The following is a 26,351-nucleotide window of genomic DNA, read 5'->3' as shown; positions in this document are numbered from 1 at the left end:
CCAGGAAGTCAAGTCACTCACCATGTGTCTGGCAAAGCTCCCACTGGGACCAGTGCTGCGTACTAGGTGCCCTTCAGAAGGGAAGTTAAAGTTGCCAGCATTGAGGTTTTCTCGTGTGGAGTGATTACCAAAGAGAACGAATGGCTGCCTATTAGGGCTAGAGTGGCAAATCAAAAACGTGATTAGTGAAGAGATTCCTGGCCAAGGAAACTTCTAAATGAGGACATTCTTGGGCTTCTCTGAGTGGCATCCTGCAGTTTGAGCAAGGTGATCAGTACAGTCCACCTAACGCTCCCTGTTAGTTGAGAAGAGAAGACATAACTAAACCGAAGTCACATTTATATTTTCAACTTCTCCTGCTGCTTAAGGAGAAAGTTCTGTAAGTTTGCTATTCATGATGCAGAGACAGAGCAAAATCTCAATTTTATACAGCAGCATTTTGATAGAAATATACATTTTCAAGAATGATAGCAGTTGTGATACACTGAAGACAGACAACAGAGCTGTTAACCATTCCTGTATAGCTTTTAGGAGGGAAGGAGGAAAGCCCAGCTGCAAACTTTCTCATACCTGCCCATTCCTGCAACCATCCCCCCTTTACCCTCTTTCCTCTTGGCTGCAATGCTTCCTTGTAGTTTCTGTGCTTTCTACTCTGCCCTCTATAATCCATTCTCCACATGGCAGAGAAGACAATCTTTTAAACACACAAAGCCTTTACTTTTAGAAGGGCTAAAATTTTTACATAGCCAACAGGGACTTACATGTCCTAGACAATTTCCTTAGCTCCATGAAAGGCCACTCTCTCCCAACTCCCCCTTTCAGGCAAACTCAAATTTATTTTCCTTCACACACATTTATGTTTCTGATATTTTCATCTCAGGACCACAGCTTTTCTCCCTTAATATTCTTACTTATCATTCACATCTACCCCCAGAGGTCAGCTCTGGGGTATGGTCTTCACAGTAACCATGTTCTTTTCTCCTTCAAGGAATCAGAGTTTTGCAATTACATATTTTTTTTTGTGAGGATGCTTGATTAATGCCTTATTTCTCCACCATGCTATACACTCTATGAGGGAAGAGACTGTGTCTGGTTTATTTTTTAATCATGTATCTGTTGTTTAGTATGTCATGCCTTCTCAACAAATAGTCAATGACTATAGGGTATTTTAAAAAGATATTTTCTGCTACAGATTGAATGTTGTGTCCGTCCAAAATTCAACTTGCTAAAATCCAAACCACCAAAGTGATGGTATTAGGAGAGAGATTTGGGGAAGTACTTAGGTCATAAAGATAGGGCCTTCATGAACAGGATTATAAAACAGACTTATAAAAAGCTGTTCGAGAGAGATCCCCTTGCCCCTCCTGCCACATGAAGTTATAGTGAAATGACAGCCATCTATGAAAAAGTAGGCCCTCACCAGACACCAAATCTACCAGTGCCATGATCTTGGACTTCCCAGTCTCCAGAACTGTAATGGAGAAATAAATGTTGTTTATAAGCTACGCAGTCTATGATATTTTTGTCACAGCAGCTAAAACATACTAAGCCAGCTTTCTTTATCCCATATCCTTTCCTGAAAGTGTCCTTATGATAGGGGCAGAGTAAAGGGACAAAGCAGGTGATTAAATAGTTAATCCCACTAGGAGACTGTAAATAGAAAGAATATGGTAGACCCCTGTAAGTTTATGATTATTCAAGAAAGTAGGTTTGCTACTTTTGTGGTTACCACAAAACCATGCAACAGGAGCACTAAACACGCCCCAAAACATTAAAACAATGGTGACATGAGACCCACATCTTGCCCAGTGAGCTCAGTAAGCTAGGACATGCTCTCTGCACCCAACAAAAAAACAATAATTTGTGGACCTAGTTTGACCATGTAGGGACAAGAAAACTCTCCTGCTCAATCTAGAGGAGTAGCTGATGATGGAAGCATGACTTCTACTCCAGAAAGTCAAAGAAGATTTCCCCCTCCCCACTTTCTATGATTATAAAATTGTAGCCCAGAAGGTTCTTGGAGATGTGGTATCTGTCAACTGCCCCCTTGTAAGCCTCAAAAGCATCCTATTCTAATAAATCACTTCTTACCTATTACTTTGCCTCTTGCTGAATTCTCTTCTGTGCTGAGACATAAAGGACTATGGTACTACTGCTCTCTGGAGCCCCCAAAATGACACGTTTCACTTAAGAGTATGTCATGCGGAAAATCCTTTGTATTTCTTTTCACTGTTCTTAAGCATCAAACTGTGGTTTTTGAAAGTAAACATGACTCTGATTCTATTCTGATGCTTAATTTAAGCTAAGTGACACACTGAGCAGAAAAAGATGACTCTGAATCCTAGTCAGGTAGTCTGTCTCCTTATCAGATTGGACTGGAATTAGGGAAGAAAAGAAAGGAAAGATCTACTCTCATTTATAAGCCTCTTATCCTTCTCCATCAGAGGCCAGACAGACTATAAACCACCATCACAGAAAACTATACAATCTAATCACATGGACCACAGCCTTGTCTAACTCAATGAAACTACGAGCCATGCTGTGTATGGCCACCCAAGACAGACAGGTCATGGTGGAGACTTCTGACAAAACGTGGTCCACTGGAGAAGGGAATGTCAAACCATTTCAGTATTCCTGCCTTGAGAACCCCATGAACAGTATGAAAAGGCAAAAAGATGGGCACTGAAAGATGAACTCCCCAGGTTGGTAGGTGCCAAATATGCTACTGGAGATCAGTGGAGAAATAACTCCAGAAAGAATGAAGAGATGGAGCCAAAGCAAAAACAATACCCAGTTTGTGGATGTGACTGGTGATGGAAGTAAAGTCTGATGCTGTAAAGAGCAATATTGCATAGGAACCTGGAATGTTAGGTCCATGAATCAAGGCAAATTGGAAGTGGTCATACAGGAGATGACAAGAGTCAACATCGACATTTTAAGAATCAGCAAACTAAAATGGACTGGAAAGAGTGAATTTAACTCAGGTGACCATTATATCTACTACTATCAGCAAGAATCCCTTAGAAGATATGGAGTAGCCATCACAGTCAACAAGAGAGTCCAAAATGCAGTACTTGGATGCAGTCTCAAAAACGACAGAATGATCCCTGTTCTTTTCCAAGGCAAGCCATTCAGTATCACGGTAATACAAGTCTATGCCCTGACCAATAGTGCTGAAGAAGCTGAAGATGAACGGTTCTATGAAGACCTATAAGACCTTCTAGAACTAACATCCAAAGAAGATATCCTCTTCATTATAGGGGGCTGGAATGCAAAAGTAGAAAGTCAAGAAATACCTGGAGTAACCGGCAAATTTGGCCTTGGAGTACAGAATGAATCAGGGCAAAGGCTAATAGAGAACACACTGGTCATAACAAACACCCTCTTCCAACAACACAAGAGAAGACTCTAACACATGGACATCACCAGATTGTCAATACCGAAATCAGATTGATTATATTCTTTACAGCCAAAGGTGGAGAAGCTCTATACAGCCAGAAAAAACAAGACTGGAAGCTGACTGTAGCTCAGATCATGAACTCCTTATTGCCAAATGCAGACTTAAATTGAAGAAAGTAGGGAAAACCACTAGACCATTCAGGTATGACCTAAATCAAATCCCTTATGGCTGTACAGTGGAAGTGACAAATAGATTTAAGGGATTAGATCTGATAGATAAGAGTGCCTGAAGAACTATGGATGGAGGTTCATGACATTGTACAGGAGACAGGGATCAAGATCATCCTCAAGAAAAAGAAATGCAAAAAGGCAAAATGGTTGCCTGAGGAGGCCTTATGAATAGCTGAGAAAAGAAGAGAAGTGCAAGGCAAAGGAGAAAAGGAAAGGTACACCCATTTGAATGCAGAGTTCCAAAGAATATCAAGGAGAGATAAGAAAGCCTTCTTCAGTGATCAGTGCAAAGAAATAGAGGAAAGCAATAGAATGGGAAAGACTAGAGATCTCTTCAAGAAAATTAGAGATACCAGGGGAACTGTTCATGCAAAGATGGGCACAGTAAGGACAGAAATGGTATGGACCTAACAGAAGCAGAAGATATTAAGAAGAGGTGGCAAGAATACACAGAAGAACTATAAAAAAAAGATCTTCATGACCCAGATAACCATGATGGTGTGATCACTCACCTAGAGCCAGACATTCTGGAATGCAAAGTTGAGTGGGCCTTAGGAAGCATCACTACGAACAAAGATAGTGGAGGTGATGGAATTTCAGTTGAGCTATTTTAAATCCTAACAGATAATGCTGTGAAAGTGCTGCACTCAATATGCCAGCAAATTTGGAAAACTCAGCAGTGGCCACAGGACTGGAAAAGTTTTCAGTTTTCATTCCAGTCCCAAAGAAAGGCAATGCCAAAGAATGCTCAAAGTACAGCACAATTGCACTCATCTCACACGCTAGTGAAGTAATGCTCAAAATTCTCCAAGCCAGGCTTCAGCAATACATGAACCGTGAACTTTCAGATGTTCAAGTTGGTTTTAGAAAAGGCAGAGGAACCAGAGATCAAATTGCCAACATCCATTGGATCATCGAAAAAGCAAGAGAGTTCCAGAAAAACATCTATTTCTGCTTTATTGACTATGCCAAAGCCTTTGACTGTGTGGATCACAACAAACTGGAAAATTCTGAAAGAGATGGGAATACCAGACCACCTGACCTGCCTCCTGAGAAATCTGTATGCAGGTCAAGAAGCAACAGTTAGAACTGGACATGGAACAACAGACTGGTGCCAAATTGGGAAAGGAGTACCTCAAGCCTGTATATTGTCACCCTGCTTATTTAACTTCTATGCAGAGTACATCATGAGAAACGCTGGGCTGGATGAAGCAGAAGGTAGAATCAAGATTGCCAGGAGAAATATCAATAACCTCAGATACGCAGATGACACCACCCTTATGGCAGAAAGCGAAGAACTACTAAAGAACCTCCTGATGAAAGTGAAAGATAGTGAAAAAGTTGGCTTAAAACTCAACATTCAGAAAGCTAAGATCATGGCATCTGGTCCCATCACTTCATGACAAATAGATGCAGAAACAAGTGTCAGACTTTTTTGGGGGGCTCCAAAATCACTTCAGATGGTGATTGCAGCCATGAAATTACAAGACCCTTGCTCCTTGGAAGAAAAGTTATGACCAACCTAGACAGCTTATTAAAAAGTAGAGATATTACTTTGCCAACAAAGGTTCATCTAGTCAAAGCTACGGTTTTTCCAGTAGTCATGTATGGATGTGAGAGCTGGACTATAAAGAAAGCTGAGCGCCGAAGAATTGATGCTTTTGAACTGTGGTGTTGGAGAAGACTCTTGAGAGTCCCTTGGATAGCAAGGAGATCCAACCAGTCCAATCTAAAGGAAATCAACCTTGAATATTCATTGGAAGGACTGATGCTGAAACTCCTATACTTTGGCCACCTGATACGAAGAACTGACTCAATGGAAAAGAGCCTGATGATGGAAAAGATTGAAGGCGGGAGGAGAAGGGGATGACAGAGGATGAGATGGTTGGATGGCATCACCACATCAATGGATATGAGTCTGTGTAAACCCCAGGAGTTGGTGATGGACAGGGAGGCCTGGTGTGCTGCAGTCCATGGGGTCACAAAGAGTTGGACACAACTGAGTGACTGAACTGAACTGAACTCTCATTTATTGATCAGAGAAACTATCCCCAGCTTGGCCCTCCTGATTATCATGGGTGCTGAGGAAACACTACAAGAAAACAAGTGCAGCAGCCGTCATGCTCCCATGTCTTCCTGGGGCTGGACCTTTATGCTGGATCCCGTTTACTCCCTAAAAGCCACAGTTGATGCCTGCCAAGCCCTCAGACACCCTGCTTCCTCTAGTTTTGCTAGGCTAGGGATGGAATAAAAAAAATTCCTTTCTTTAGATTTTAGCAGGTTACAGTGTTTTAAAAGCCAGTTTAATATAAAACTGTTTTTAATACATAAATATAAAAGGAGTGAAAGGATTTTATAGAGTATGGATTTCTTACTCTGTAAGAAAATCAACTCATACTTTCTTGATCCAGCTTCTAGACTAAGATTCTACCCCCATTTCCACTCCCTTATCAACCCCATTTTCTCTATTACCATTCACCTTTCTTTCCCAAGAATCTTACCTATTTTCAGTTATATGACTGGAGATCATTCCATGACTAAAGTAACTTCTGAATGGCTAAAAAAGAAGCCAACATTATATATATTAAGATCACAATTTTATAAAACAATCACAAACCCCTGATATATGCATGCAGGTATATAAATAAAGTGTGTCAAAGAGAGAATGAGAAAAAGAGGGAGAGAGATGTTTGCAGATTTTTACAAGAACACAAGAGGACAACACGAATTTTGGGGATAGCAAACAAAAATTAGCAAAGGAAAAAGGCAAATGGCTGCAAAAGAAAAAGAAAGGAAATGGAAGGTAAAGAAAAGACATTCTTGTCAAATTTTTAGTTTTTAACTACTGAAAGGAAGTTGGAAGAACCACCATCAGTGTTCTAAGTTACTAACCATAAAGGAGTATTTTTCTTCTATTAAAATTTATTTCTACATTTTCAATAATTAGAATTATGTTACTTCTATAAATTACAATATTTATTAATTCTAATAATACTAATTTAACATCAGCAATGAGGAAGAATCCAAGGGATAGAAGTACTGACAGAAGTTTCTCAGGAAACCACAGAAGTATGTCTCAGCTTTGATGTGCATAGTGCTAAACATTAATCAAACATTAATATGCAGGATCTATGTCAAGAGTTCAAAACTTCAAAAGGCAATTTGAATCTCCTTAAATAATACTGACTGTTTCCCCTTCAATTTAAATACGTAATATATGCTTATTTTAGAACACAATAAAAACACTTACAATCTCTAAGAACTGTTAACATTCTGGTACATTTTCTTCAAGTCTTTTTTTTATGGTATAGTCATAGAATATATACAGATTGTATCAAAGTTTATTAAAAGTCCTTTATTCTTGGAAATTTATATTGCTACTAACTTTCTTATATCATGAATAATACTGCTATGAATTTATCATAAATTTTATCTACATTTCTGATTATGTCAAGGCAAATGAAATTATAGGGTAAAAAGGCAGAACTATATTGCTAAATTGGTTTCAAAAAAGTTTGATCAATGTACACTTCCACTTACAATATCTGAGTGTGCCTATCTCAAGGTAAGCACTGTCCATTAAATGTCCTTTTAAAAATATGGTGACAAATGAAAAATGGTACCTCGTTGTTTTATTTTACTTTGATTTTTAATGAAGCAGAATATTTCAGATATGTTCAGTGGCCATTTGGACTTTCTTTTGGTCATTAACTGCTTATTTACATCCTCTGTATGTTTATTAGTTGGAGTTTGTCTTACTGATTTGTAAAAACTCTTTAAAAGTAATCAGTTAAAGTTTATTGAGGATTTACCATGTGAACTATGATAAGCATTTAAATATATTATCTCAAATACAGTTGATCCTTGAACAACATAGGTTTGAACTGGACAGTTCCACTTATATGTGGATCTTTTAAAATAGTAAATACCACAGTAATATATGATCTACAATTGGTTGAATCTGTGAATGTGGAACTGCAGATGCCAAGGAAACACAGATATGGAATGAGTGAGTATAGGAGGGGTTGTGTACACAAAAGGCTGACTATACGTTACATGCAGAATGTTGACTGTACACAAAAGGCTGTTGTGTATACAAAAGGCTGACTGTAAGTTACATGCAGAATGTTGACTGTTACATGCAGAATGTGGAGGGTCTGAGTCCCTAAAACCAGTGCTGTTCAATGGTCAACTGTAATCCTATGTGGTTCAGTCTATCATGATACCCTCTCCACAGATGAGCTGGCTAATGTACATGTGTCTCAGGTCACAGAGCTAGTGAGCAACAAAGTCAGGATTCTAACTGGATTTGGGGACAAGAGATAAAATTAGATTCATATCTCACATCATATACACAAGAAGATTTCAAGTAAATTAGGGATCTAAATTTTAAAAATTAAACCATACAAGTACTAAATGGGTAAATTCCTCTTTAATCTTAACAAGCCTTTCTGTATATATGATTTAAAATCCATAGGCAATATAAGAAAATATTAATAAATTTATATAAAAAGTTTGCATGGCAAGAAACCACCATAAACAAAGCAACTGATAAAAAGGAAGAAATATTTTGAATATATATCATAGACAAAAAGTTAATAGCCTAAATATATATAAAGAACACAAAAAAACAATGGACAAAAGACCTAAAACCTGTACTCTATAGCTCCAGTTAATAATACTGTACCAATATTAAAATGGGAAAAAGACATGAAAATAAAATATAAAATGGCCTTCAAACATATGAAAAAGTGTTCAAGCTTAGTAATAATTAGAAAAACACAAACTAAAATAATTCCAAGATATCAGTTCCAATCTATGAGACTGTCAAAACTTAAAAAGTATGACAGCACATTCTACTGGGGAAGCTGTGGCGAAACAGGCACTCTCATATGTTGCTAGTGGGAATGCAAATCGGTACAACCTTTCTGAAGGGAAATTTGGCAATAGCTAACACAACTACAAATGCACTTACCTTGTGACCCAGAAATCCCATTACTAGGTATACAAACCTCCAACAATATGAAAATACGTAAGCATAGAGTTATTTACTATGGCACTGTTTGCAATGGCATAATATTGAAAATAACCTAAATACACATACCTAAGAGAGTGGCTGAGTAAATTAAGATAAATCCACACAATGGAGTACAGCTGAACACACGGGTTAATCTGTGTATAACTTACAGTTAGCCCTCTGCATTCGGAGCTTCTCCGCATCTAATCATGAATTCAACCAATCGTGAATTGCAGTACTGAGTATTTACTACTGAAAAAATCCATGTATCAGTGGACCCAGGTAGTTCAAGTCTGCATTGTTCAAGGGTCAACTGTACTATGAATTATAACAAAGAATGAGGAAGCTCTCAATGAACTGACCTAGAGAGAGTTCTAGGATACACTGAGCATAGTGTTAAAAGAGCCAAGTAGAAATGACTACATATAGTATGCTACTCTTCAATGAAAGAAAGAAGAGTTTATAAGAAAAACAGCAATGTATCTGATCATTTGTGCAAAAGAGAGAGAAAAGAGTTTATCAGAGATTTGTTACCTATTAGTTAACAGAATGGGTGAAAGAGAATGGGAAGAAAGTGGGAATGAGAACAAGGTACCAAGAAACCAGGAGTGACACTTGCCTGAGCAAACCTTTGTGAATATTTTTCACTCTTAGAATCAGTAATGAGAGAAGAAAAAAAAAAGAATTTAAAAAACAAAAAGGAAATGGGCATCAGTAAGAGGTGGGCCAACTTCAAGTGGCCTAATATAGAGGTAACTGGAGTCTCTGAAGGGAAAGAGGACAGAAAAAACAATAGCCAAAAACTTCCCAAACTTGATACAATTATAAATCCACAGATCCAAAAAGTTCAACAAAACCCAAGCATAAGAAGTATGATCAAAATTACAGTCAGACAGGACTTTCCTGGTGGTCCAGTGGTTAAGAATGCCAACACAGGGGACACAGGTTCGATCCCTGGTCCAGGAAGATTCCATATGCTGCAAGGAAACTAAGCCCATGTGCCACAACTACTGAAGCCTGAGCATCTGACAGCCCACACACCACAACTACTGAGCCCACACGCTGCAACTACTGAAGCCCAATGCCTTGAGCCTGTGCCCTGAAACAAGAGAAACCGCTGCAATGAGAAGTCTGTACGCCACAACTGGAGAGTAGCTCTGGCTCATAGCAACTAGAGAAAGCAATGAAGTCTTCACTGCAATGAAGACACAGGGCAGCCAAAAATAAAAATAAATAATTAAAAAAAATTAACAGTTAAAAAATTACAGTTAGACATATGGTAATCAAATTACTCAAAACCAGTAATGAAAGAGAAAATCTTCAAAGCTACCAGAGGGGAAAAAAGACTAGCTATATGCAGGAGAACAAAGAAAAAGATAAAAGACATCATTAGAAACAATGCAAGTGAGAAAAGAGTGAAACAACATCTTTCAAGTACTGAAAGGAAAAAACTGTCAACCTAGGATTCCATACACCACAAAAATACTTTTAAAAATGAAAGTGAAAAAAATATTTTCAGACATACAAAATCTGGAAGAATTTTCTTCCGAATCATCAGAAGATTCACACTACAAAAAATGTTAAAGGATATCCTTCAGGGAGAAGGGAATTATACCATATGAACATCTGTGTCTAACACAAAGAAATGAACAGCACCAGAAATTTCAACTGCATGGGCAGATATGTAAGATTTTTAAATTACTTAACATCTTTAAAAAGTATTTTTAAAGATACAAAGATAATTGATTAAACAAGAATAACACCAATATACTGTGGGGTTTATAGCTAAGGTAAAAAAGGTAAAAGTAAAGTGAATGGCAACAAAGATCAGCTCCAGTTCTAAAGATCAGGAGTAGGGCTTATACTGGGTCACAGTGAAACATAGGAGACTGAAGACTGGCAGTCCAAACCCAAAGTAAGCTCAAGTGCAAGCTCAAGATCTCTTTGATCCTGCCTGTTGACTAGTTTTGGGAACAGTTCTGTACCTTAGTTCTTGATTTACATACCTCAGTTTACTCATGGAATGGTTCCTAGCCTGAACCTAGCAACTTCACGCTGTTTGCTTAGAAAAAAAGCTTGTCATCACCTAGAGGTTCAACTGACAAAGGTGTGCTATTCATATGTGAAGAATTATTCCTAGGCTTATTAACTGGTGCCCAACAGAATTCCTGACTGACAAGGACACCACCTCTAAGAAATGAGTATCTTTATTATAAAGAAACTGGCACAGAAAAACCAAAAAGAAATATAAGAATATATATATTCTTATATATATATATTATATATTCATATATATACATTCTTACATATATATATAGAGGGTGGCACAGAAACTAAAAATTTCTTTACATCATGCAACAAAGTTTAAGAATATATATATTCTTAATATATATATTAAGTTTAAGAATATAGGGGGTGACACAGAAACTAAAAATTTCTTTACATCATGCAACAAAGTTTAAGGAAATGATAACCAAATTAGGATTGGTAGTGTTGTAGTCTGAAAAATTTTTTAATAAAAATTAAAAAATTAGCCAATTTCTTCTTTCTTTTTGACCCTTCCTTTACATACCTCACCAGCCTGAGATTCGGACAATTCTAGCAAGAAGGGAATTTCTGTGTCAAAATTAGCGAAGAAGTTAGTCCACTGATATTCAAAAGCCACCAAATCCTAGAAAGAAAATGAAAAAGATAATGCGTTTGGTCATTTAAGGAGATACTTTAGAAAACCAGACTCATGAAACCACATCTGATCTCAAAATACCAGACTATTTAAATACATTGTTTAAAGGGTAGTAGCCAACTATTGATACCTGTTATCACATGGATGGACCTTAAAAACATTATGCCCAGTGAAAGACACCAGATATGAGAGACTACAATATATGAAACACTCAGAAAAGACAAATCTAGAGAGACAGCAAGTAGACTAGTGGTTTGCTTAGGGCTGGGAGTGGGAATGGAAACTGACTACAAGTGAGCATGTTACCAATCTCAAGGCCTTGTGCCTGACACAGTGAGGCCCGTCAATACTAAAACGTAGAGTTTGGAACAGACAAAGGTTTATTACAGATTGATACAAGGAGATGGGTGGCTCATGCTCTAAGAACCCCAAAGTTACTGAAAGCTTTCAGCAAGCTCCTTTAAAAGCAAAAGGTGAGGGATGGGCGCAGTTAGTTGTTGCAGACTTCTCGGTGTCAGATCCTTTGTTCTTGAGGTGAGGTCATACATAGTCAGCTAATGATGTTCCTGTAAATCTCTACCAGATTTTAATGTTAAGTCTCTGTCCTGACAAGAAAGGGCAAAGCCCTAAGGTATAACTTTCACCCTCCAAGGTCCCAGTCCTGCTAAAAGACGACAGATCTCAGTTGGCACCTCCTTCGGGGCCTGGTTCCCACATCCTGCCCAGCTATCATCCCTGAGGGAGCCAGGCCCCCAACCAAACTGGCCCTCCCTCTCCTCAGGTCGCTCAAATAAGGGAGACCAGATCTCACAGACTGTGACGAGACAGACATCCACTGCTGGTAGGATAGACAGACAGGGAAGGGGGAAGAGGTTCACTACTCCTCAAGGCCTGGGCCACAGCTAGTAGAAGACCTTAGTGAGGGCTCTGGAGCCCTCTAGAATGGGTGAGCTGGAGGGCCTCCAGAAGTCCTGAATCTGCTTCTTAACTCACTCTCCACCTGGTGACTACCACACCACTGACCGTTGACTGAATCACTTCCCTAAGGGTCACTCGACAGCTGATTGCTGAGGGGTTGGGGGGAGGAACAGGGCAGCACTGAGGCACCAACCAAATGGCTGAGCAAGATCATTTGCCCAGTTACAGGGTGTGGAGTAAAGAGGCACAACAGTGGCTGCCTGTTAAGGGCTGTGCTCATCCCGCTCTGTTGCAAGCACAAAGGAACTCTCTGGGTTGATGAAAAGTTGTAAAATTCAAATTGTGGTGATAATTGCATTGTTCTGTAAACTTACTAAAAATCATCAAATAGTATACTTTAAATGGGTAAATTTTATGGCATATAAATTATATTTCAATAAAGCTTTTTTTAAAAAAAAGGACAGTAATTTCCTTTAAAAGCTATTTTTAAAAAGGACAATCGGAGCATGGGTATACCTGTGGCGGATTCATTTTGATGTTTGGCAAAACTAATACAATATTGTAAAGTTTAAAAATAAAATAAAATTAAAAAAAAAAAAAAAAAAAGAAATGCCAAAACATAAAAAAAAAAAAGGACAATCGGCAATCCTTGTTGAGAGGGAGTTATTTATGAGGCAATGTAAAGCTATTTATGAGACACTGTACCTAGTAAGTACCAAAAGGGTTACAACAGTGAAGTCTGTTCAAGGACAAATTAGTTGACTTTAGTTAGAAGTTCAGTGGGGTCAGAAGTGACCCAGATCCCTTTTCTCCCTCATCCCCTCCTCCTAGGGGGAATGCAAATATGTACCTTACCTGCTGATTCTCCTCCAAATACAGCCTGCCTCCTTCCCCCATCCCAGCTGGTTTTAAGCATCCTCTCTGAATTCATTCCTGTAACCAACCACTACACATTGCTTTTCTGGCTTTTCTTTAAGGCATCATCAGCTAATCCAAAATACCAGCTATGACTTGCTTGATCTTTGGCCTTATTTTGAAGTGACATCTTTGGCCCTATTTTGAAGTCACTGTTAATTTGTACTCAAATTGGATAGGAGTTTTCTTATTTTTAATAAACCAACCCTGCCCTTATATTTCTTTTGGTTGTGCACTTTCTTCACTGCTGCTCACAGTGATTCTCTAGTTGCAGCAAGTGGAGGCTACATTTCGGTGAATGCTGAGGAGCACAGGCTCTAGGCACAGAGGCTTCAGCAGTTGCAACACATAGCCTCAGTAGTTGTGGCACATGGGCTTAGTTGGTCCTCAGCATGTGGAATCCTCCTGGACCAGGGATCAAACCTGTCTCCCCTGCATTGGCAGGTAGAATCTTATTCACTGTATCACCAGGGAAGTCCCTGGATAGTAGTTTTCACTGGCCGTCTCACACTGTGTAAGTGTACATGACAAGCACTCACCTTGCTTACAGCAGGCATTCTGTTTGCTGCACTAAAACTGACTGTCTGGATCTATGCTCTTTCCTACTCATCTCTTTAAGGATACACAAGTACTCAGACCTATGAACTGTGTTAACCATGCAACGACTATATACCTGGCCTCAGGCATAAAGCACAATCAACCTCTGAGGAGAATACTTAGTGTAAACAATATTCTCAAGTGTCTTCACTATTTTGATGCCTAGATGATCTATATTTTATTTATAATATATATATAACATTACATGTAATAAATATTTATACTTATTATTTATATTTATCAATATTTATATTATTTATATTTACTATTATTATAGTCAGCAAAAACAAGACCGGGAGCTGACTGTGGCTCAGATCATGAACTCCTTATTGCCAAATTCAGACTTAAATTGAAGAAAGTAGGGAAAACCACTAGACCATTTAGGTATGACCTAAATCAAATCCCTTACCATTATACAGTGGAAGTGAGAAATAGATTTAAGGAACTAGATCTGATAGAGTGCCTGATGAACTATGGACAGGGGTTCGTGACATTGTACAGGAGACAGGGATCGAGACCATCCCCAAGACAAACAAATGCAAAAAAAGCAAACTGGCTGTCTGAAGAAGCCTTACAAATAGCTGTAAGAAGAGAAAAGAAGCCAAAAGCAAAGGAGAAAAGGAAAGATATACACATTTGAATGCAGAGTTCCAAAGAATATCAAGGAGAGATAAGAAAGCCTTCTTCAGTGATCAGTGCAAAGAAATAGAGGAAAACAATAGAATGGGAAAGACTAGAGATCTCGTCAAGAAAATCAGAGATACCAAGGCAACATTTCATGCAAAGACGGGCTCAATAAAGGACAGAAATGGTATGGAACTAACAGAAGAAGAAGATGTTAAAAAGAGGTGGCAAGAATACACAGAAGAACTATAAAAAAAAAGATCTTCAAGTCCCAGATAATCACGATGGTGTGATCACTCACCTAGAGCCAGACATTCTGGAATGTGAAGTCAAGTTGGCCTTAGGAAGCATCACTACGAACAAAGCTAATGGAGGTGACGGAATTCCAGTTGAGCTATTTCAAATCCTAACAGATAATGCTGTGAAAGTGCTGCACTCAATATGCCAGCAAATTTGGAAAACTCAGCAGTGGCCACAGGACTGGAAAAGTTTTCAGTTTTCATTCCAGTCCCAAAGAAAGGCAATGCCAAAGAATGCTCAAAGTACAGCACAATTGCACTCATCTCACACGCTAGTGAAGTAATGCTCAAAATTCTCCAAGCCAGGCTTCAGCAATACATGAACCGTGAACTTTCAGATGTTCAAGTTGGTTTTAGAAAAGGCAGAGGAACCAGAGATCAAATTGCCAACATCCATTGGATCATCGAAAAAGCAAGAGAGTTCCAGAAAAACATCTATTTCTGCTTTATTGACTATGCCAAAGCCTTTGACTGTGTGGATCACAACAAACTGGAAAATTCTGAAAGAGATGGGAATACCAGACCACCTGACCTGCCTCCTGAGAAATCTGTATGCAGGTCAAGAAGCAACAGTTAGAACTGGACATGGAACAACAGACTGGTGCCAAATTGGGAAAGGAGTACCTCAAGCCTGTATATTGTCACCCTGCTTATTTAACTTCTATGCAGAGTACATCATGAGAAACGCTGGGCTGGATGAGGCAGAAGCTGGAATCAAGACTGCCAGGAGAAATATCAATAACCTCAGATATGCAGATGACACCACCCTTATGACAGAAAGCGAATAACTACTAAAGGACCTCCTGATGAAAGTGAAAGAGAGTGAAAAAGTTGGCTTAAAACTCAACATTCAGAAAACTAAGATCATGGCATCTGGTCCCATCACTTCATGACAAATAGATGCGGAAACAGTGTCAGACTTTTTTTGGGGGGCTCCAAAATCACTTCAGATGGTGATTGCAGCCATGAAATTACAAGACACTTGCTCCTTGGAAGAAAAGTTATGACCAACCTAGACAGCTTATTAAAAAGTAGAGATATTACTTTGCCAACAAAGGTTCATCTAGTCAAAGCTACGGTTTTTCCAGTAGTCATGTATGGATGTGAGAGCTGGACTATAAAGAAAGCTGAGCGCCGAAGAATTGATGCTTTTGAACTGTGGTGTTGGAGAAGACTCTTGAGAGTCCCCTGGATAGCAAGGAGATCCAACCAGTCCAATCTAAAGGAAATCAACCTTGAATATTCATTGGAAGGACTGATGCTGAAACTCCTATACTTTGGCCACCTGATACGAAGAACTGACTCAATGGAAAAGAGCCTGATGCTGGGAAAGATTGAAGGCGGGAGGAGAAGGGGATGACAGAGGATGAGATGGTTGGATGGCGTCACCGACTGAATGGACACGAGTTTGGGTGAACTCCAGGAGTTGGTGATGGACAGGGAGGTCTGGCGTGCTACAGTCCATGGGGTTGCAAAGAGTTGGACTCGACTAAACTGAATAAATATTATATACATATATCAATATATGTCTAAAATTATTTTCAGTAATATGTAGGAGACAGTGCTGATATTTCTGAATATGTTTTATATATAATGTAGGATAAAAAATCATATATATATATATACACACACACACACACACACATACAGGGAGAGACGAGGTTGGGGACAGAAAGAGAGAGAAGAAAATTTCCTAGCTTTGTCCACTGAAGAGACCTAGAAACAATGAAGTAATTTTTCCTCTAAAAATCAATCCTGAAACTGATAAAACCTCTAGAATCAATTACTAACATCAGGAGATTCAAGAAGACAAGAAAACTGTTAAACTACATCATGGAAATGCAATCAATAAAATCCCATAAGGACAAATATAAGACAAATGATCTGGTTTTTTCAACTGACAGTTAGCAAGGGATGGGTGGGAATAAAGAGAAGGAGGGGGAACCTAAACATTAGAAGAAACCTACAACACACAGAAGCAGGCAAAGCTAAACTATGTGTTTACAGAAGCACATCTAGATGATACACTGCAAAGAAAAGGAAATGATTACCACAGAATTCACGACAGTGTTATTCTTCAGAGAGGAAGGTGACAGATTAGGCAGAAAGCACTCAGATTGCCTCTGGAGTAGTCAGCAAGGTTCTATTGCTCTGTCATATGATAATTATTAGGTTATACATTAATTTTCTGCTGCTTTCTGAATCTGTGCTACTTTAATAAAAAGTCTTTAAAAACAAAACTCAGGAAAAAATAGAATAAAATCATTAACGTTTTTTAAGATATTCTCTCCTAATTTTACATAGGTAGTTTACAGAGTAAACAAATATATACTAGTAACTGGTAGTCTACAACTGATTAGGTCAGGCTGCCTTGCCATACTACCTCTGCCCTTTGTTCCAGTAAAACAGACCTTTGGAGTTTCAGATCCTGACCCATTGCTATTAGGTTCAATCAGTGGCCCTGATTCTAGGACAGTCTTCCCACTTTGGCACTGGTTTTACCCCACATGGACTGTGAACAGAACTGCACTCTCCACTCGTCCAATTACCACACTAATCACAAATCTTCAATGTCTGTCCAACTCTTCTTCTCAGATCCAGTCCCCATTTCCAGCTAGCTGCCACCACATCTTGGAACTGAAAGTACAATTAGATTCAGAAAGACTTGTGCCAGAACCTTTGCTTTGCCTCTTACTGGCTGTGTGACCTTGGGTAAGGAAACTAACATTTCTGAGACACAAATGCCTTATGTATGTAATGGAAGGATTATTATATTTACCTTACAGATACATTACAGGAATTACATGAAATAACCTATAGAAAGTGCTTATTACCAGGTCTTACATACTAGATACCTGAAATACTTGTCAATTTCTCTGCCTCTACTATCAGCTTAGCTGGAGTTGGCTAAGAATGTCTGAGCCTCTCCCTAGATTTCCTGACATTTGTCTGCTCTGTCTCTCAGACACCCATAATGTGTATCACTGGCCTCAGGAAAGTCACATCTGAGGCTGTGCACCCCAGTGTGGGTCTGTACCTCACCCGCTCAGCTCTGTCCAATCCCTTGGTCTATGCCAGAATGCTTTATTTTGTGAAGCTTAGGAAAACAAAAAAGAACCAATACAGCTATAGTACAGAATATACTTTGTTCTGTTTTACAATTCTATTTAGAAACAAACTCAGAGGTATGCTTCTATTTTAATAACCTGTATGGTGATACTCACCTTGGTGTGGGTCTATGATAAGAAAGTGAAGTTATATAGTTTGATAGCAGTCATTCTCTGGTTATCTTCTAGGCAAAAAACATTCCATGCTTTGTGGAGTACACAGAAGAAGATAGGCACTTTGCTCCCAAAAAACTTCCCTGAGGTAGGTGGCTATGTCAGTACTAATTATAGAATAAGGTGAAATGAACCATTAAATATTTCTTTCAGTTCCATGCTATGACTAAGAGCACCAAATCCTTAGCACTAGACCACCAGGAATCCACACTATGACTGAAATGGAAGATACAATAAATTTTCATATCAAAAATAACTACCACTATATATGAAATGTTCATATATATATAAATATATGTATCTATATAAATATCGATATATTTAAGACTTCCTAATACCCTTGTGAAAAAGCAAGAGAGTTCCAGAAAAATATCTGTTTTTGCTTTATTGACTATGCCAAAGCCTTTGACTCTGTGGATCACAATAAACTGGAAAATTCTGAAAGAGATGAGAATACCAGACCACCTGACCTGCCTCTTGAGAAACCTGTATGCAGGTCAGGAAGCAACAGTCAGAAATGGACATGGAACAGACTGGTTCCAAATAGGAAAAGGAGTACGTCAAGGCTGTATATGGTCACCCTACTTATTTAACTTATCTGCAGGGTACATCATGAGAAATGCTGGGCTGGAGGAACCACAAGCTGGAATCAAGATTGCCGGGAGAAATATCAATCACCTCAGATATGCAGATGACACCACCCTTATGGCAGAAAGCGAAGAATAACTAAAGAGCCTCTTCATGAAACTGAAAAAGGAGAGTGAAAAAGTTGGCTAAAAGTTGGCTTTAAAGCTCAACATTCAGAAAACTAAGATCATGGCATCTGGTCCCATCACTTCATGGCAAATAGATGGGGAAACAGTGGAAATAGTGGCTGACTTTATTTTTGGGGGCTCTAAAATCACTGTAGATGGTGATTGCAGCCATGAAATTAAAAGACGCTTACTCCTTGGAAGGAAAGTTATGACCAACCTAGACAGCATATTCAAAAGGAGAGGCATTACTTTGCCAACAAAGGTCTGTCTAGTGAAGGCCACGGTTCTTCCTGTGGTCATGTATGGATGAGAGAGTTGGACTGTGAAGAAAGCCAAGTGCCGAAGAATTGATGCTTTTGAACTGTGGTGTTAGAGAAGACTGTTGAGAGTCCCTTGGACTGCAAGGAGATTCAACCAGTCCATCCTAAAGGAAATCGGTCCTGGGTGTTCATTGGAAGGACTGATGTTGAAGCTGAAACTCCAATATTTTGGCCACCTGATGCGAAGAGCTGACTCATTGGAAAAGACCTTGATGCTGGGAAAGAGTGAGGGCAGGAGGAGAAGGGGACGACAGGATGAGATGGTTGGATGGCATCACCGACTCAATGGACATGGGTTTGGGTGGACTCTGGGTGGACTCAGGGAGTTGGTGATAGACAGGGAGGCCTGGCGTGCTGTGGTTCATGGGGTTGCAAAGAGTCGGACACAACTGAGCAACTGAACTGAACTGAATACCCTTGTGTACTTCTCTATGCCCATTTTATATATGAGGAGACTGAGGTACTGAACAGTAAAGTTACCCGAGGATGCAATACTAACAACCAGCAAAAGTGAAAATATATCTAGGTGAGAGATACCTAGAGCCTGTATGGTTTCCACCAGACACATTATTCTCAAAATTTTTCCAGTTGCATTTGTGGAAATGGATTCTGTGTATGGAGGTAGAATTGGTTTGTTAGATCTGATGATGAAGAAGGGAAGGTCTATCTGCTCAGACTCAAGGCCAAATTCAGAAGACAGGCCCAGATAGATATCAAGGTCAGATAAGCAGCAAAAGTCTGCAAAACTCAAGAAACATGTCAGTGTGCCTTCATGCTTGCCCATTACGGAAGGACCCTGAACTTCAGACAGAACTCCTGGCCCTAGGCTGGCATCCAGCAGTGTCTGCTCTCAAATGACTTAAAGGGGGAAAAGAAGTTTAATTTCAATATTTAAAAGTATTTTTAAGAATTACCTTATATAATAAATGTAAGAAAACAAAAATAAGTAAAATAATAATATTTTTAAATACATAACCAGTACAAAAATAATAACCAGTAAGACTACCATCTGAAATTTCTAAGATACACAAACACAAATTATTTTACAAAGATGGAAATATACTCTACTTTTTTACTTTCTCACCAAAGATATTTTGAACATCTTTCTAAATCAAATCTCAGAGCAGTCTGCATTTTCTCTTTGCGGGATCTGACCAAGAAGCATGTAGCTGTAGACAGTCTGGCCATCAAATAGCTGCCAGCAAAGATTGGCCAGTGAGATTTAAGGCCTAGATGCTAATTCTGACTGTAAGGTTATCAGTCTTAGCAAAGAGAAAACACATGTGAACAGAAAACGTACTTGGATAGTGAAGAGAAAAAGGGTTTTTAAAGAGAACTTTGGAGACTATAGAGCAGTTGAGCAAGAAAAGAGAGAAGGAAAAAAAAAGTAGATTTTAAGAGGAAATATAGGGACTTCTCTGGTGGTCCACTGGTTAGGAATCCACCTGCCAATGTAGGCGACACAGATTGATTGCTGGTCTGGGAGGATCCCACTTCCTCTAGGACAACCACAGTTGAGCCCATGTACAACTGCTGAGCCTGCTCTAGAGCCCACAAGCTGCAGTTGCTAAGCCTGCATGCTCCAACTACTAAACCCGTGCTCCACAAGGAGAAGCCACCACAATAAGCCTGTGCACTGCAACTGGAGAGTAATTGCTTGTAGCAACTAGAGAAAGCCTGCAAACAGCAACAAAGACCCAGTACAGCCAAAAATAGATAAATTTAAAAAACGAAGAGGTAATATGGGTATGGACTGGCTCCCTTTTTCAATAATTTTTTATCAGCACAAGTCAGGACTGAAATTGCATTTTAACTTCTTTCGGTTGTTGGATTTGAATCTTATTAACACATGTAGATTCACCTCAGAGATCCCTTTACAAATTTATAGTCATTTTCGTACATATTTATTTTATCATAGTTAGGGTTTACGAAAGCTCCTGAATTTGTGGATTGATGTATTTCATCAATTTAGAAAGTTTTTGGATATTATCAACTTAAATTTATTGCCCCATTTTCTCTCTACTCTCCCTTCTGGGACTCCAACTATACTTGGACTCCAATGATTTACTATGTAGATCATTTGACACTGTTTGGCAGATACTGGATACTGTGTTCTGCCCTTTTTGTTCTTTTCCTCTCTGTCTTTCAGTTTAGAATCTTTCTATGGACTTATCTTCAAGTTCATTGAACTTTTCTTCATTGGTGTCTAATTTAATAAATTAGCCAATTTAATAAATCCCCCATTTTTATAGCCTATATTTTTCATTTCTAGCATTTTCATTTGGTTCTTTTTATAGCTGTCAGGTCTCTGTTAAAATTCCTCATCTCTTCACATATGTTGTCCCATTTTCTTCCAGATTCTTTAGCACTTTCATCAATCATTTAAACTCCCCATTGGTCAATTCTAACATCTGGGCCTACTTCTATTGACTATTTCCTTTCTTGACCACATATCAAATTTTCTTGCTTTTTCTTGTCTTATAATTTAAAAAAAAAACCATATGCCAGATGTTTCATATAAAAGAACAGTAAAAACTGACATAAATACCACTCACCTCTAAGAAAGGGCCACTAGATCCCTCTCTTTCATTAGACCACTAAAGCAGGGAACTAAATTAATCTGATCTGTAATTGATCAGGGTCTGGATCTTGTAACATTTGTAGTTTGGTTTAAATTCAAATTCAAATATTTTAAGGGTGGGCTGTGAACTTTGATAGTGATTTCGCTCAGACAATCTTCTGGAAATCTCTTTTCATTTCACAGCTAAGCTATCAGATTTAGGAATTACGGACAATCTCTCCCTGCTTTACAAGCTGGCTATCAGCTTTTTGGGTGGCTAGGAAGTTCTCTTTGCTCTCCATCTCCAGTCCCTTGGTTCTGTGTATGTAAAGAGATCTTTGTCTTGCTGCCTGTCCCTAGCCTTAAAAGGGCAGCTGCTTATACCTTGTGAAGACCTGAAATGCTGCCAAAGGGTTGCTCTTAGCTCTCATCTCTAATCCAGGTTATAGTTGAGTATCAAGTGCTTCAGGCAAGATGGGTGGACTAACCTGAACACTTGTGAAGACCTATGGTATCGAGTTGAGGGGTAAGTGTTGACTCACTCACATACAGCCATTAAAAGCTCTTTAAAAGGTAAACTGATTTTTACTGATCCTTGTGTATGATAAATTTCTCTTCCTCATGCTGTTCCATCAAAAATGAGAACAGCATCCTATGAAGGGGCCTATTTTTCAGAAACAGAGTTCTTTGCAGTTTCTTTGCATCTTCAGCTCTCTAATTGATTTTAAACTACTATTTTGTTGTATATTCAGACTGTTTGGTTGTTAGGATGAGAAGAATGGTCTCCTTTGGTTTTCTATATCCTAACTTGGAGGGAAAAAATCATGGTCATTTTTATTTATTTTGTGAACAGCCAATTCTAGTTGTCTTCCAGTTCCCCACCATTGTATTTTTCTTACCAATTGGTAAGAGCTCTCCATAATGTAGTGGGTATAAATGCACTCAATCATATTTTGGTATAAGAAATACCATATTACTTTATTCTTTGTAAATAAAACTAAATCTGGCTCTGAGCCCTCACTCTTCCTCTTAGATGGGAAGTCCACCCTCAGACATTAAAAGGGTTTCCCCTTCACTTTTTCAAGATAGCATCTAAGCATATGAAGTTCACTGGAAATTAGAGAACCATGAAAGGGTTTGGTCTACAATTCATGATGATTACCGCTGTTGCTTGATGTTGCATGATGTCACTGCTGCTCTAGGTGTAATTAAAGATGTTCTCTGGGTGGTCCTATTCCACTGACTATGGAGATGACTGCAGTGTTCTCAAAACTACAATGCTATGTCTAGTCTCCATGTGTGACCTGCAGCTCCCTATTTAGGGCACTGCACACAAGCGGGGCATGGCTCCCAGATACTTTGCAGAAATTCCTATATTACTTATCACTCTTAGTTGTCAGTATTTAAATTTTCTTTATCATTCTTAGTCTTTTTTTTCCTTCATTTTTTTTTGGCTCGTGGGATCTATTTCCATGACCAAGAACTGAACTCGGGCCCCCAGTAGTAGAAGTCCTAATCACTGGACGACTAGGTAAATCCCATCATTCTTACACTTTTAATGTTATAAATTTTTTCACTTTCACTTTTCCCATTATTAGCCACACCATGGACTGATGATGACGATTAGGTCTTTTTAGAGAACAAAAAGTTCAGGTTTTATTTTTCTCTTATATTCCTATGTTATCAGAAATGTTTAAACAGAATGGATGTTCAATTTTATCTAATGTCTTTTTGGTGTCTATGGAATCATCATAAATGGTTCCAAGGAGAAAAATTAGTACAGTGATTACATTAACAGATTTTCTGGTATTAAACTAAATGTTAAACGCTTAATATACCCTACTTCATCATAGAATGTTCTTTTAGTATGATACTATTTGCTGACATTTTACTTAAAATATAGGCATTGATATTTGTAAGTGAAACTGATGTGTAGTTTTCATTTTTGGAATTGTTTTTGTCTTTGGAATTATTTGGGGTCTTACTTTGACAGTTAATATCATTAGAAGGCTACATATAAGCTGTTCTTTTTCCATGGATATCCATCCATGACTGCTGAGAGATACTACTGAGCTGTTTAAACAAAGTACCTATATCTTAGTTTTGTTTGTTGCTCCTTGTTACAAACTGTTCTGCCCATTGTGAATTTTTTTCTTCAAAGTTCAGATGAAAAATTAATACCTGATCCTTTAATCTAGGAGTCAGCAAATTACAGCCTGTTGGAAGGCCATTTATTTTTGTAAGTAAAGTTTCCCTGGAATATAGACATAATCATTCGTTAAAGCATTGCCTACAATTGTATTGTTGAATAGTTGAAACAAAGACACAGGGCTCACAAGGTCTAAAATGCTATTATCCACCTCTTAACAGAAAAACGTTGCCAACCCCTAATACTTAATTCCTTTAAGACATATCCTAACTTCTTAATCTTTTCATTAGATCTTTTCATTCAGAGAAGGCATCCTCTGGACTGTTTTTCTAAAGTCCAGCCCAACAGAAAGAATGTCTTTAGGTGAAAACCTAAACCTTGGACAAGGCAGGGAGCCTTGGTTTCATCTTAGGTGGTTTCTCAGAGTGAAAGAGGCAGTATCTCTTTTCCAGGTCCTCTTTCACTCCCAAGGAGTTCAAGATAACAATCAAGGAAGAAACTGCTCAATTCTTTAACTAAATGCAAACTAAAATATATCCTGCATTTCTACAAGTTAAATATCATTCGTAGGTTACTGAGCTGGTTATATTTATATGTTAAATACAGTGTGGCTCTTTACCTCGGAAAGCAAACTCTCCAGGGACACAGGATCCATCTTGCTGTAGACATTCCATAGATTCAAACTCACATCTTGCAACTGTAATACAAGGGTGAAAACACTGAAATAACTGAGTCGGTATCATTAGGACAATCAGAATTATTTTCTGACATTTAGAAATGGTTATCTTGGTGAATAATATATCAAAACTTTGTCAATTATCAGAACCTATACATACTTGATAAATGTGTCCCACTAAAGGAAACTATCTTTTCAGATTCAGAGACTTTAGTATATCTTTTGAATATCATCTTTGATGGGCATATACAAATTTATACACATATACACACAAATGTATTTTGAATTCATTTAAAATAAAATTGTAATTAGAATATATTCTTACAGTTTAAAAAAATCAAATACTAGTACTAAAGGCCTGTAATGAAAAAAATTTAATCCCTACTTCAATCTTTCATAAACTGCCACTTGTCTCAATCCTCAGAGGCAACCACTTTGAAGTCTTTTAATGTTTTCTTTTTGGTAATTACCTCCGTATTTTGATATAAGCATCTACCACTATTTCTTCATTTATCAATTCAGAAATTAAATACTGACTTATGACAAAGATGTAGCTCTGCTATACTTATCCCCATTCTCACTTTTTCTCATACACATAGCTAATACCATATGACTTTTTTGGCTATACTGCTGCTGCTAAGTCGCTTCAGTTGTGTCCGACTCTGTACGATCCCATGGATGGCAGCCTATGAGGCTCCCCTGTCCCTAGAATTCTCCAGGCAAGAACACTGGAGTGGGTTGCCATTTCCTTCTCCAATACATGAAAGTGAAAAGTGAAAGTGAAGTTGCTGAATCTTGTCTGACTCTTAGTGACCCCATGGACTGCGGCCCACCAGGCTCCTCCATCCATGGGATTTTCCAGGCAAGCGTACTGGAGTGGGGTGCCACTGCCTTCTCCGTTGGCTATACTAGTAGTTATTATTTACAATATTAAAGATATATATGTAATATATAAAATTTACTGCACGCCTAGTACATACCATACTATTTACTTTCTTAAACAAATTTCGTTTTTCCAAAAGCTACCAACAGCTTTTTTTTTTTACTTATATATTATATATATATATATATAAAAAATCAATCCTAAATTTTTTTCTACCTTTCCGACTTAATTTGCTCACAGTTAATCTCCTTACACTAGAGTTTCTCAATAGCAACAATACTGTAATTTGGGGGCCAGTTATTTCTTTGATGTGAGGGAATGCCCTTGCATTGTTTTGTGCAACATCCTTGGTCTCTTACTCACTGGATGCCTGTAACAATGACCCTCCCTGTCTAGGCAAATCAAAAGCATGTCCAAATATCGGGGGGAGGAGAGGGATGAGACAGCAAAATCATTCCAATTGAGAACCACTGGTTTAAAGATATCAGATAATCTATCTCTTTCTTCCAGCTTCATTCTGAAGCTTTCACATGATGGATTTGATCTCGTGGCTTAATTTGTCTCCTCTTCCTTGGCTGACTTCTTGTTTGTTAGAGCACATCCTTCAATAGCTTTCTAAGAAAAGATTAATGGAAGGAAAAAAATTTTTTAAGTTTAAAAATGTCTTTATTCTGTCCTATGACTGATTTGGCATTCACTGATGCTCTTTCCAGTCAGCAAAAACAAGACCAAGAGCTGACTGTGGCTTAGATCGTAAACTCCTTATTGCCAAATTCAGACTTAAACTGAAGAAAGAGGGGAAAACCACTAGACCATTCAGGTATGTGTAAAGAAGAGAAGCAAAAAGCAAAGGAGAAAAGGAAAGATACACCCATTTGAATGCAGAGTTCCAAAGAATAGCAAGGAGAGATAAGAAAGCCTTCCTCAGCGATCAATGCAAATAGAGGAAACAACAGAATGGGAAAAGACTAGAGATCTCTTCAAGAAAATTAGAGATACCAAGGGAATATTTCATGCACAGATGGGCTCAATAAAGGACAGAAA

General features: G+C 38.3%; 1 protein-coding gene across 1 annotated transcript in view; it reads right to left on the bottom strand.

The window, feature by feature from the left end:
- Positions 1 to 26,351, bottom strand: part of DNAAF9 (dynein axonemal assembly factor 9) — a 220,709-nt gene that overhangs the window by 91,081 nt on the left and 103,277 nt on the right. The window contains exons 10-13 of the mRNA XM_055544328.1: positions 24,368 to 24,445; positions 11,220 to 11,318; positions 6,132 to 6,187; positions 22 to 157 (exon numbers count right to left, since the gene is read on the bottom strand). Of these exons, the coding sequence (XP_055400303.1) occupies positions 22 to 157; positions 6,132 to 6,187; positions 11,220 to 11,318; positions 24,368 to 24,445 (369 nt within the window). The remainder of the gene's footprint in view (positions 1 to 21; positions 158 to 6,131; positions 6,188 to 11,219; positions 11,319 to 24,367; positions 24,446 to 26,351) is intronic.

Source organism: Bubalus kerabau, chromosome 13 (genome assembly GCF_029407905.1).
Source record: "Bubalus kerabau isolate K-KA32 ecotype Philippines breed swamp buffalo chromosome 13, PCC_UOA_SB_1v2, whole genome shotgun sequence".
In the NCBI taxonomy this organism is placed as follows: Eukaryota; Metazoa; Chordata; class Mammalia; order Artiodactyla; family Bovidae; genus Bubalus; species Bubalus kerabau.
The sequence above is the reverse complement of the archived record's forward strand: the minus strand, read 5'-3'. Positions and strand labels throughout refer to the sequence as shown.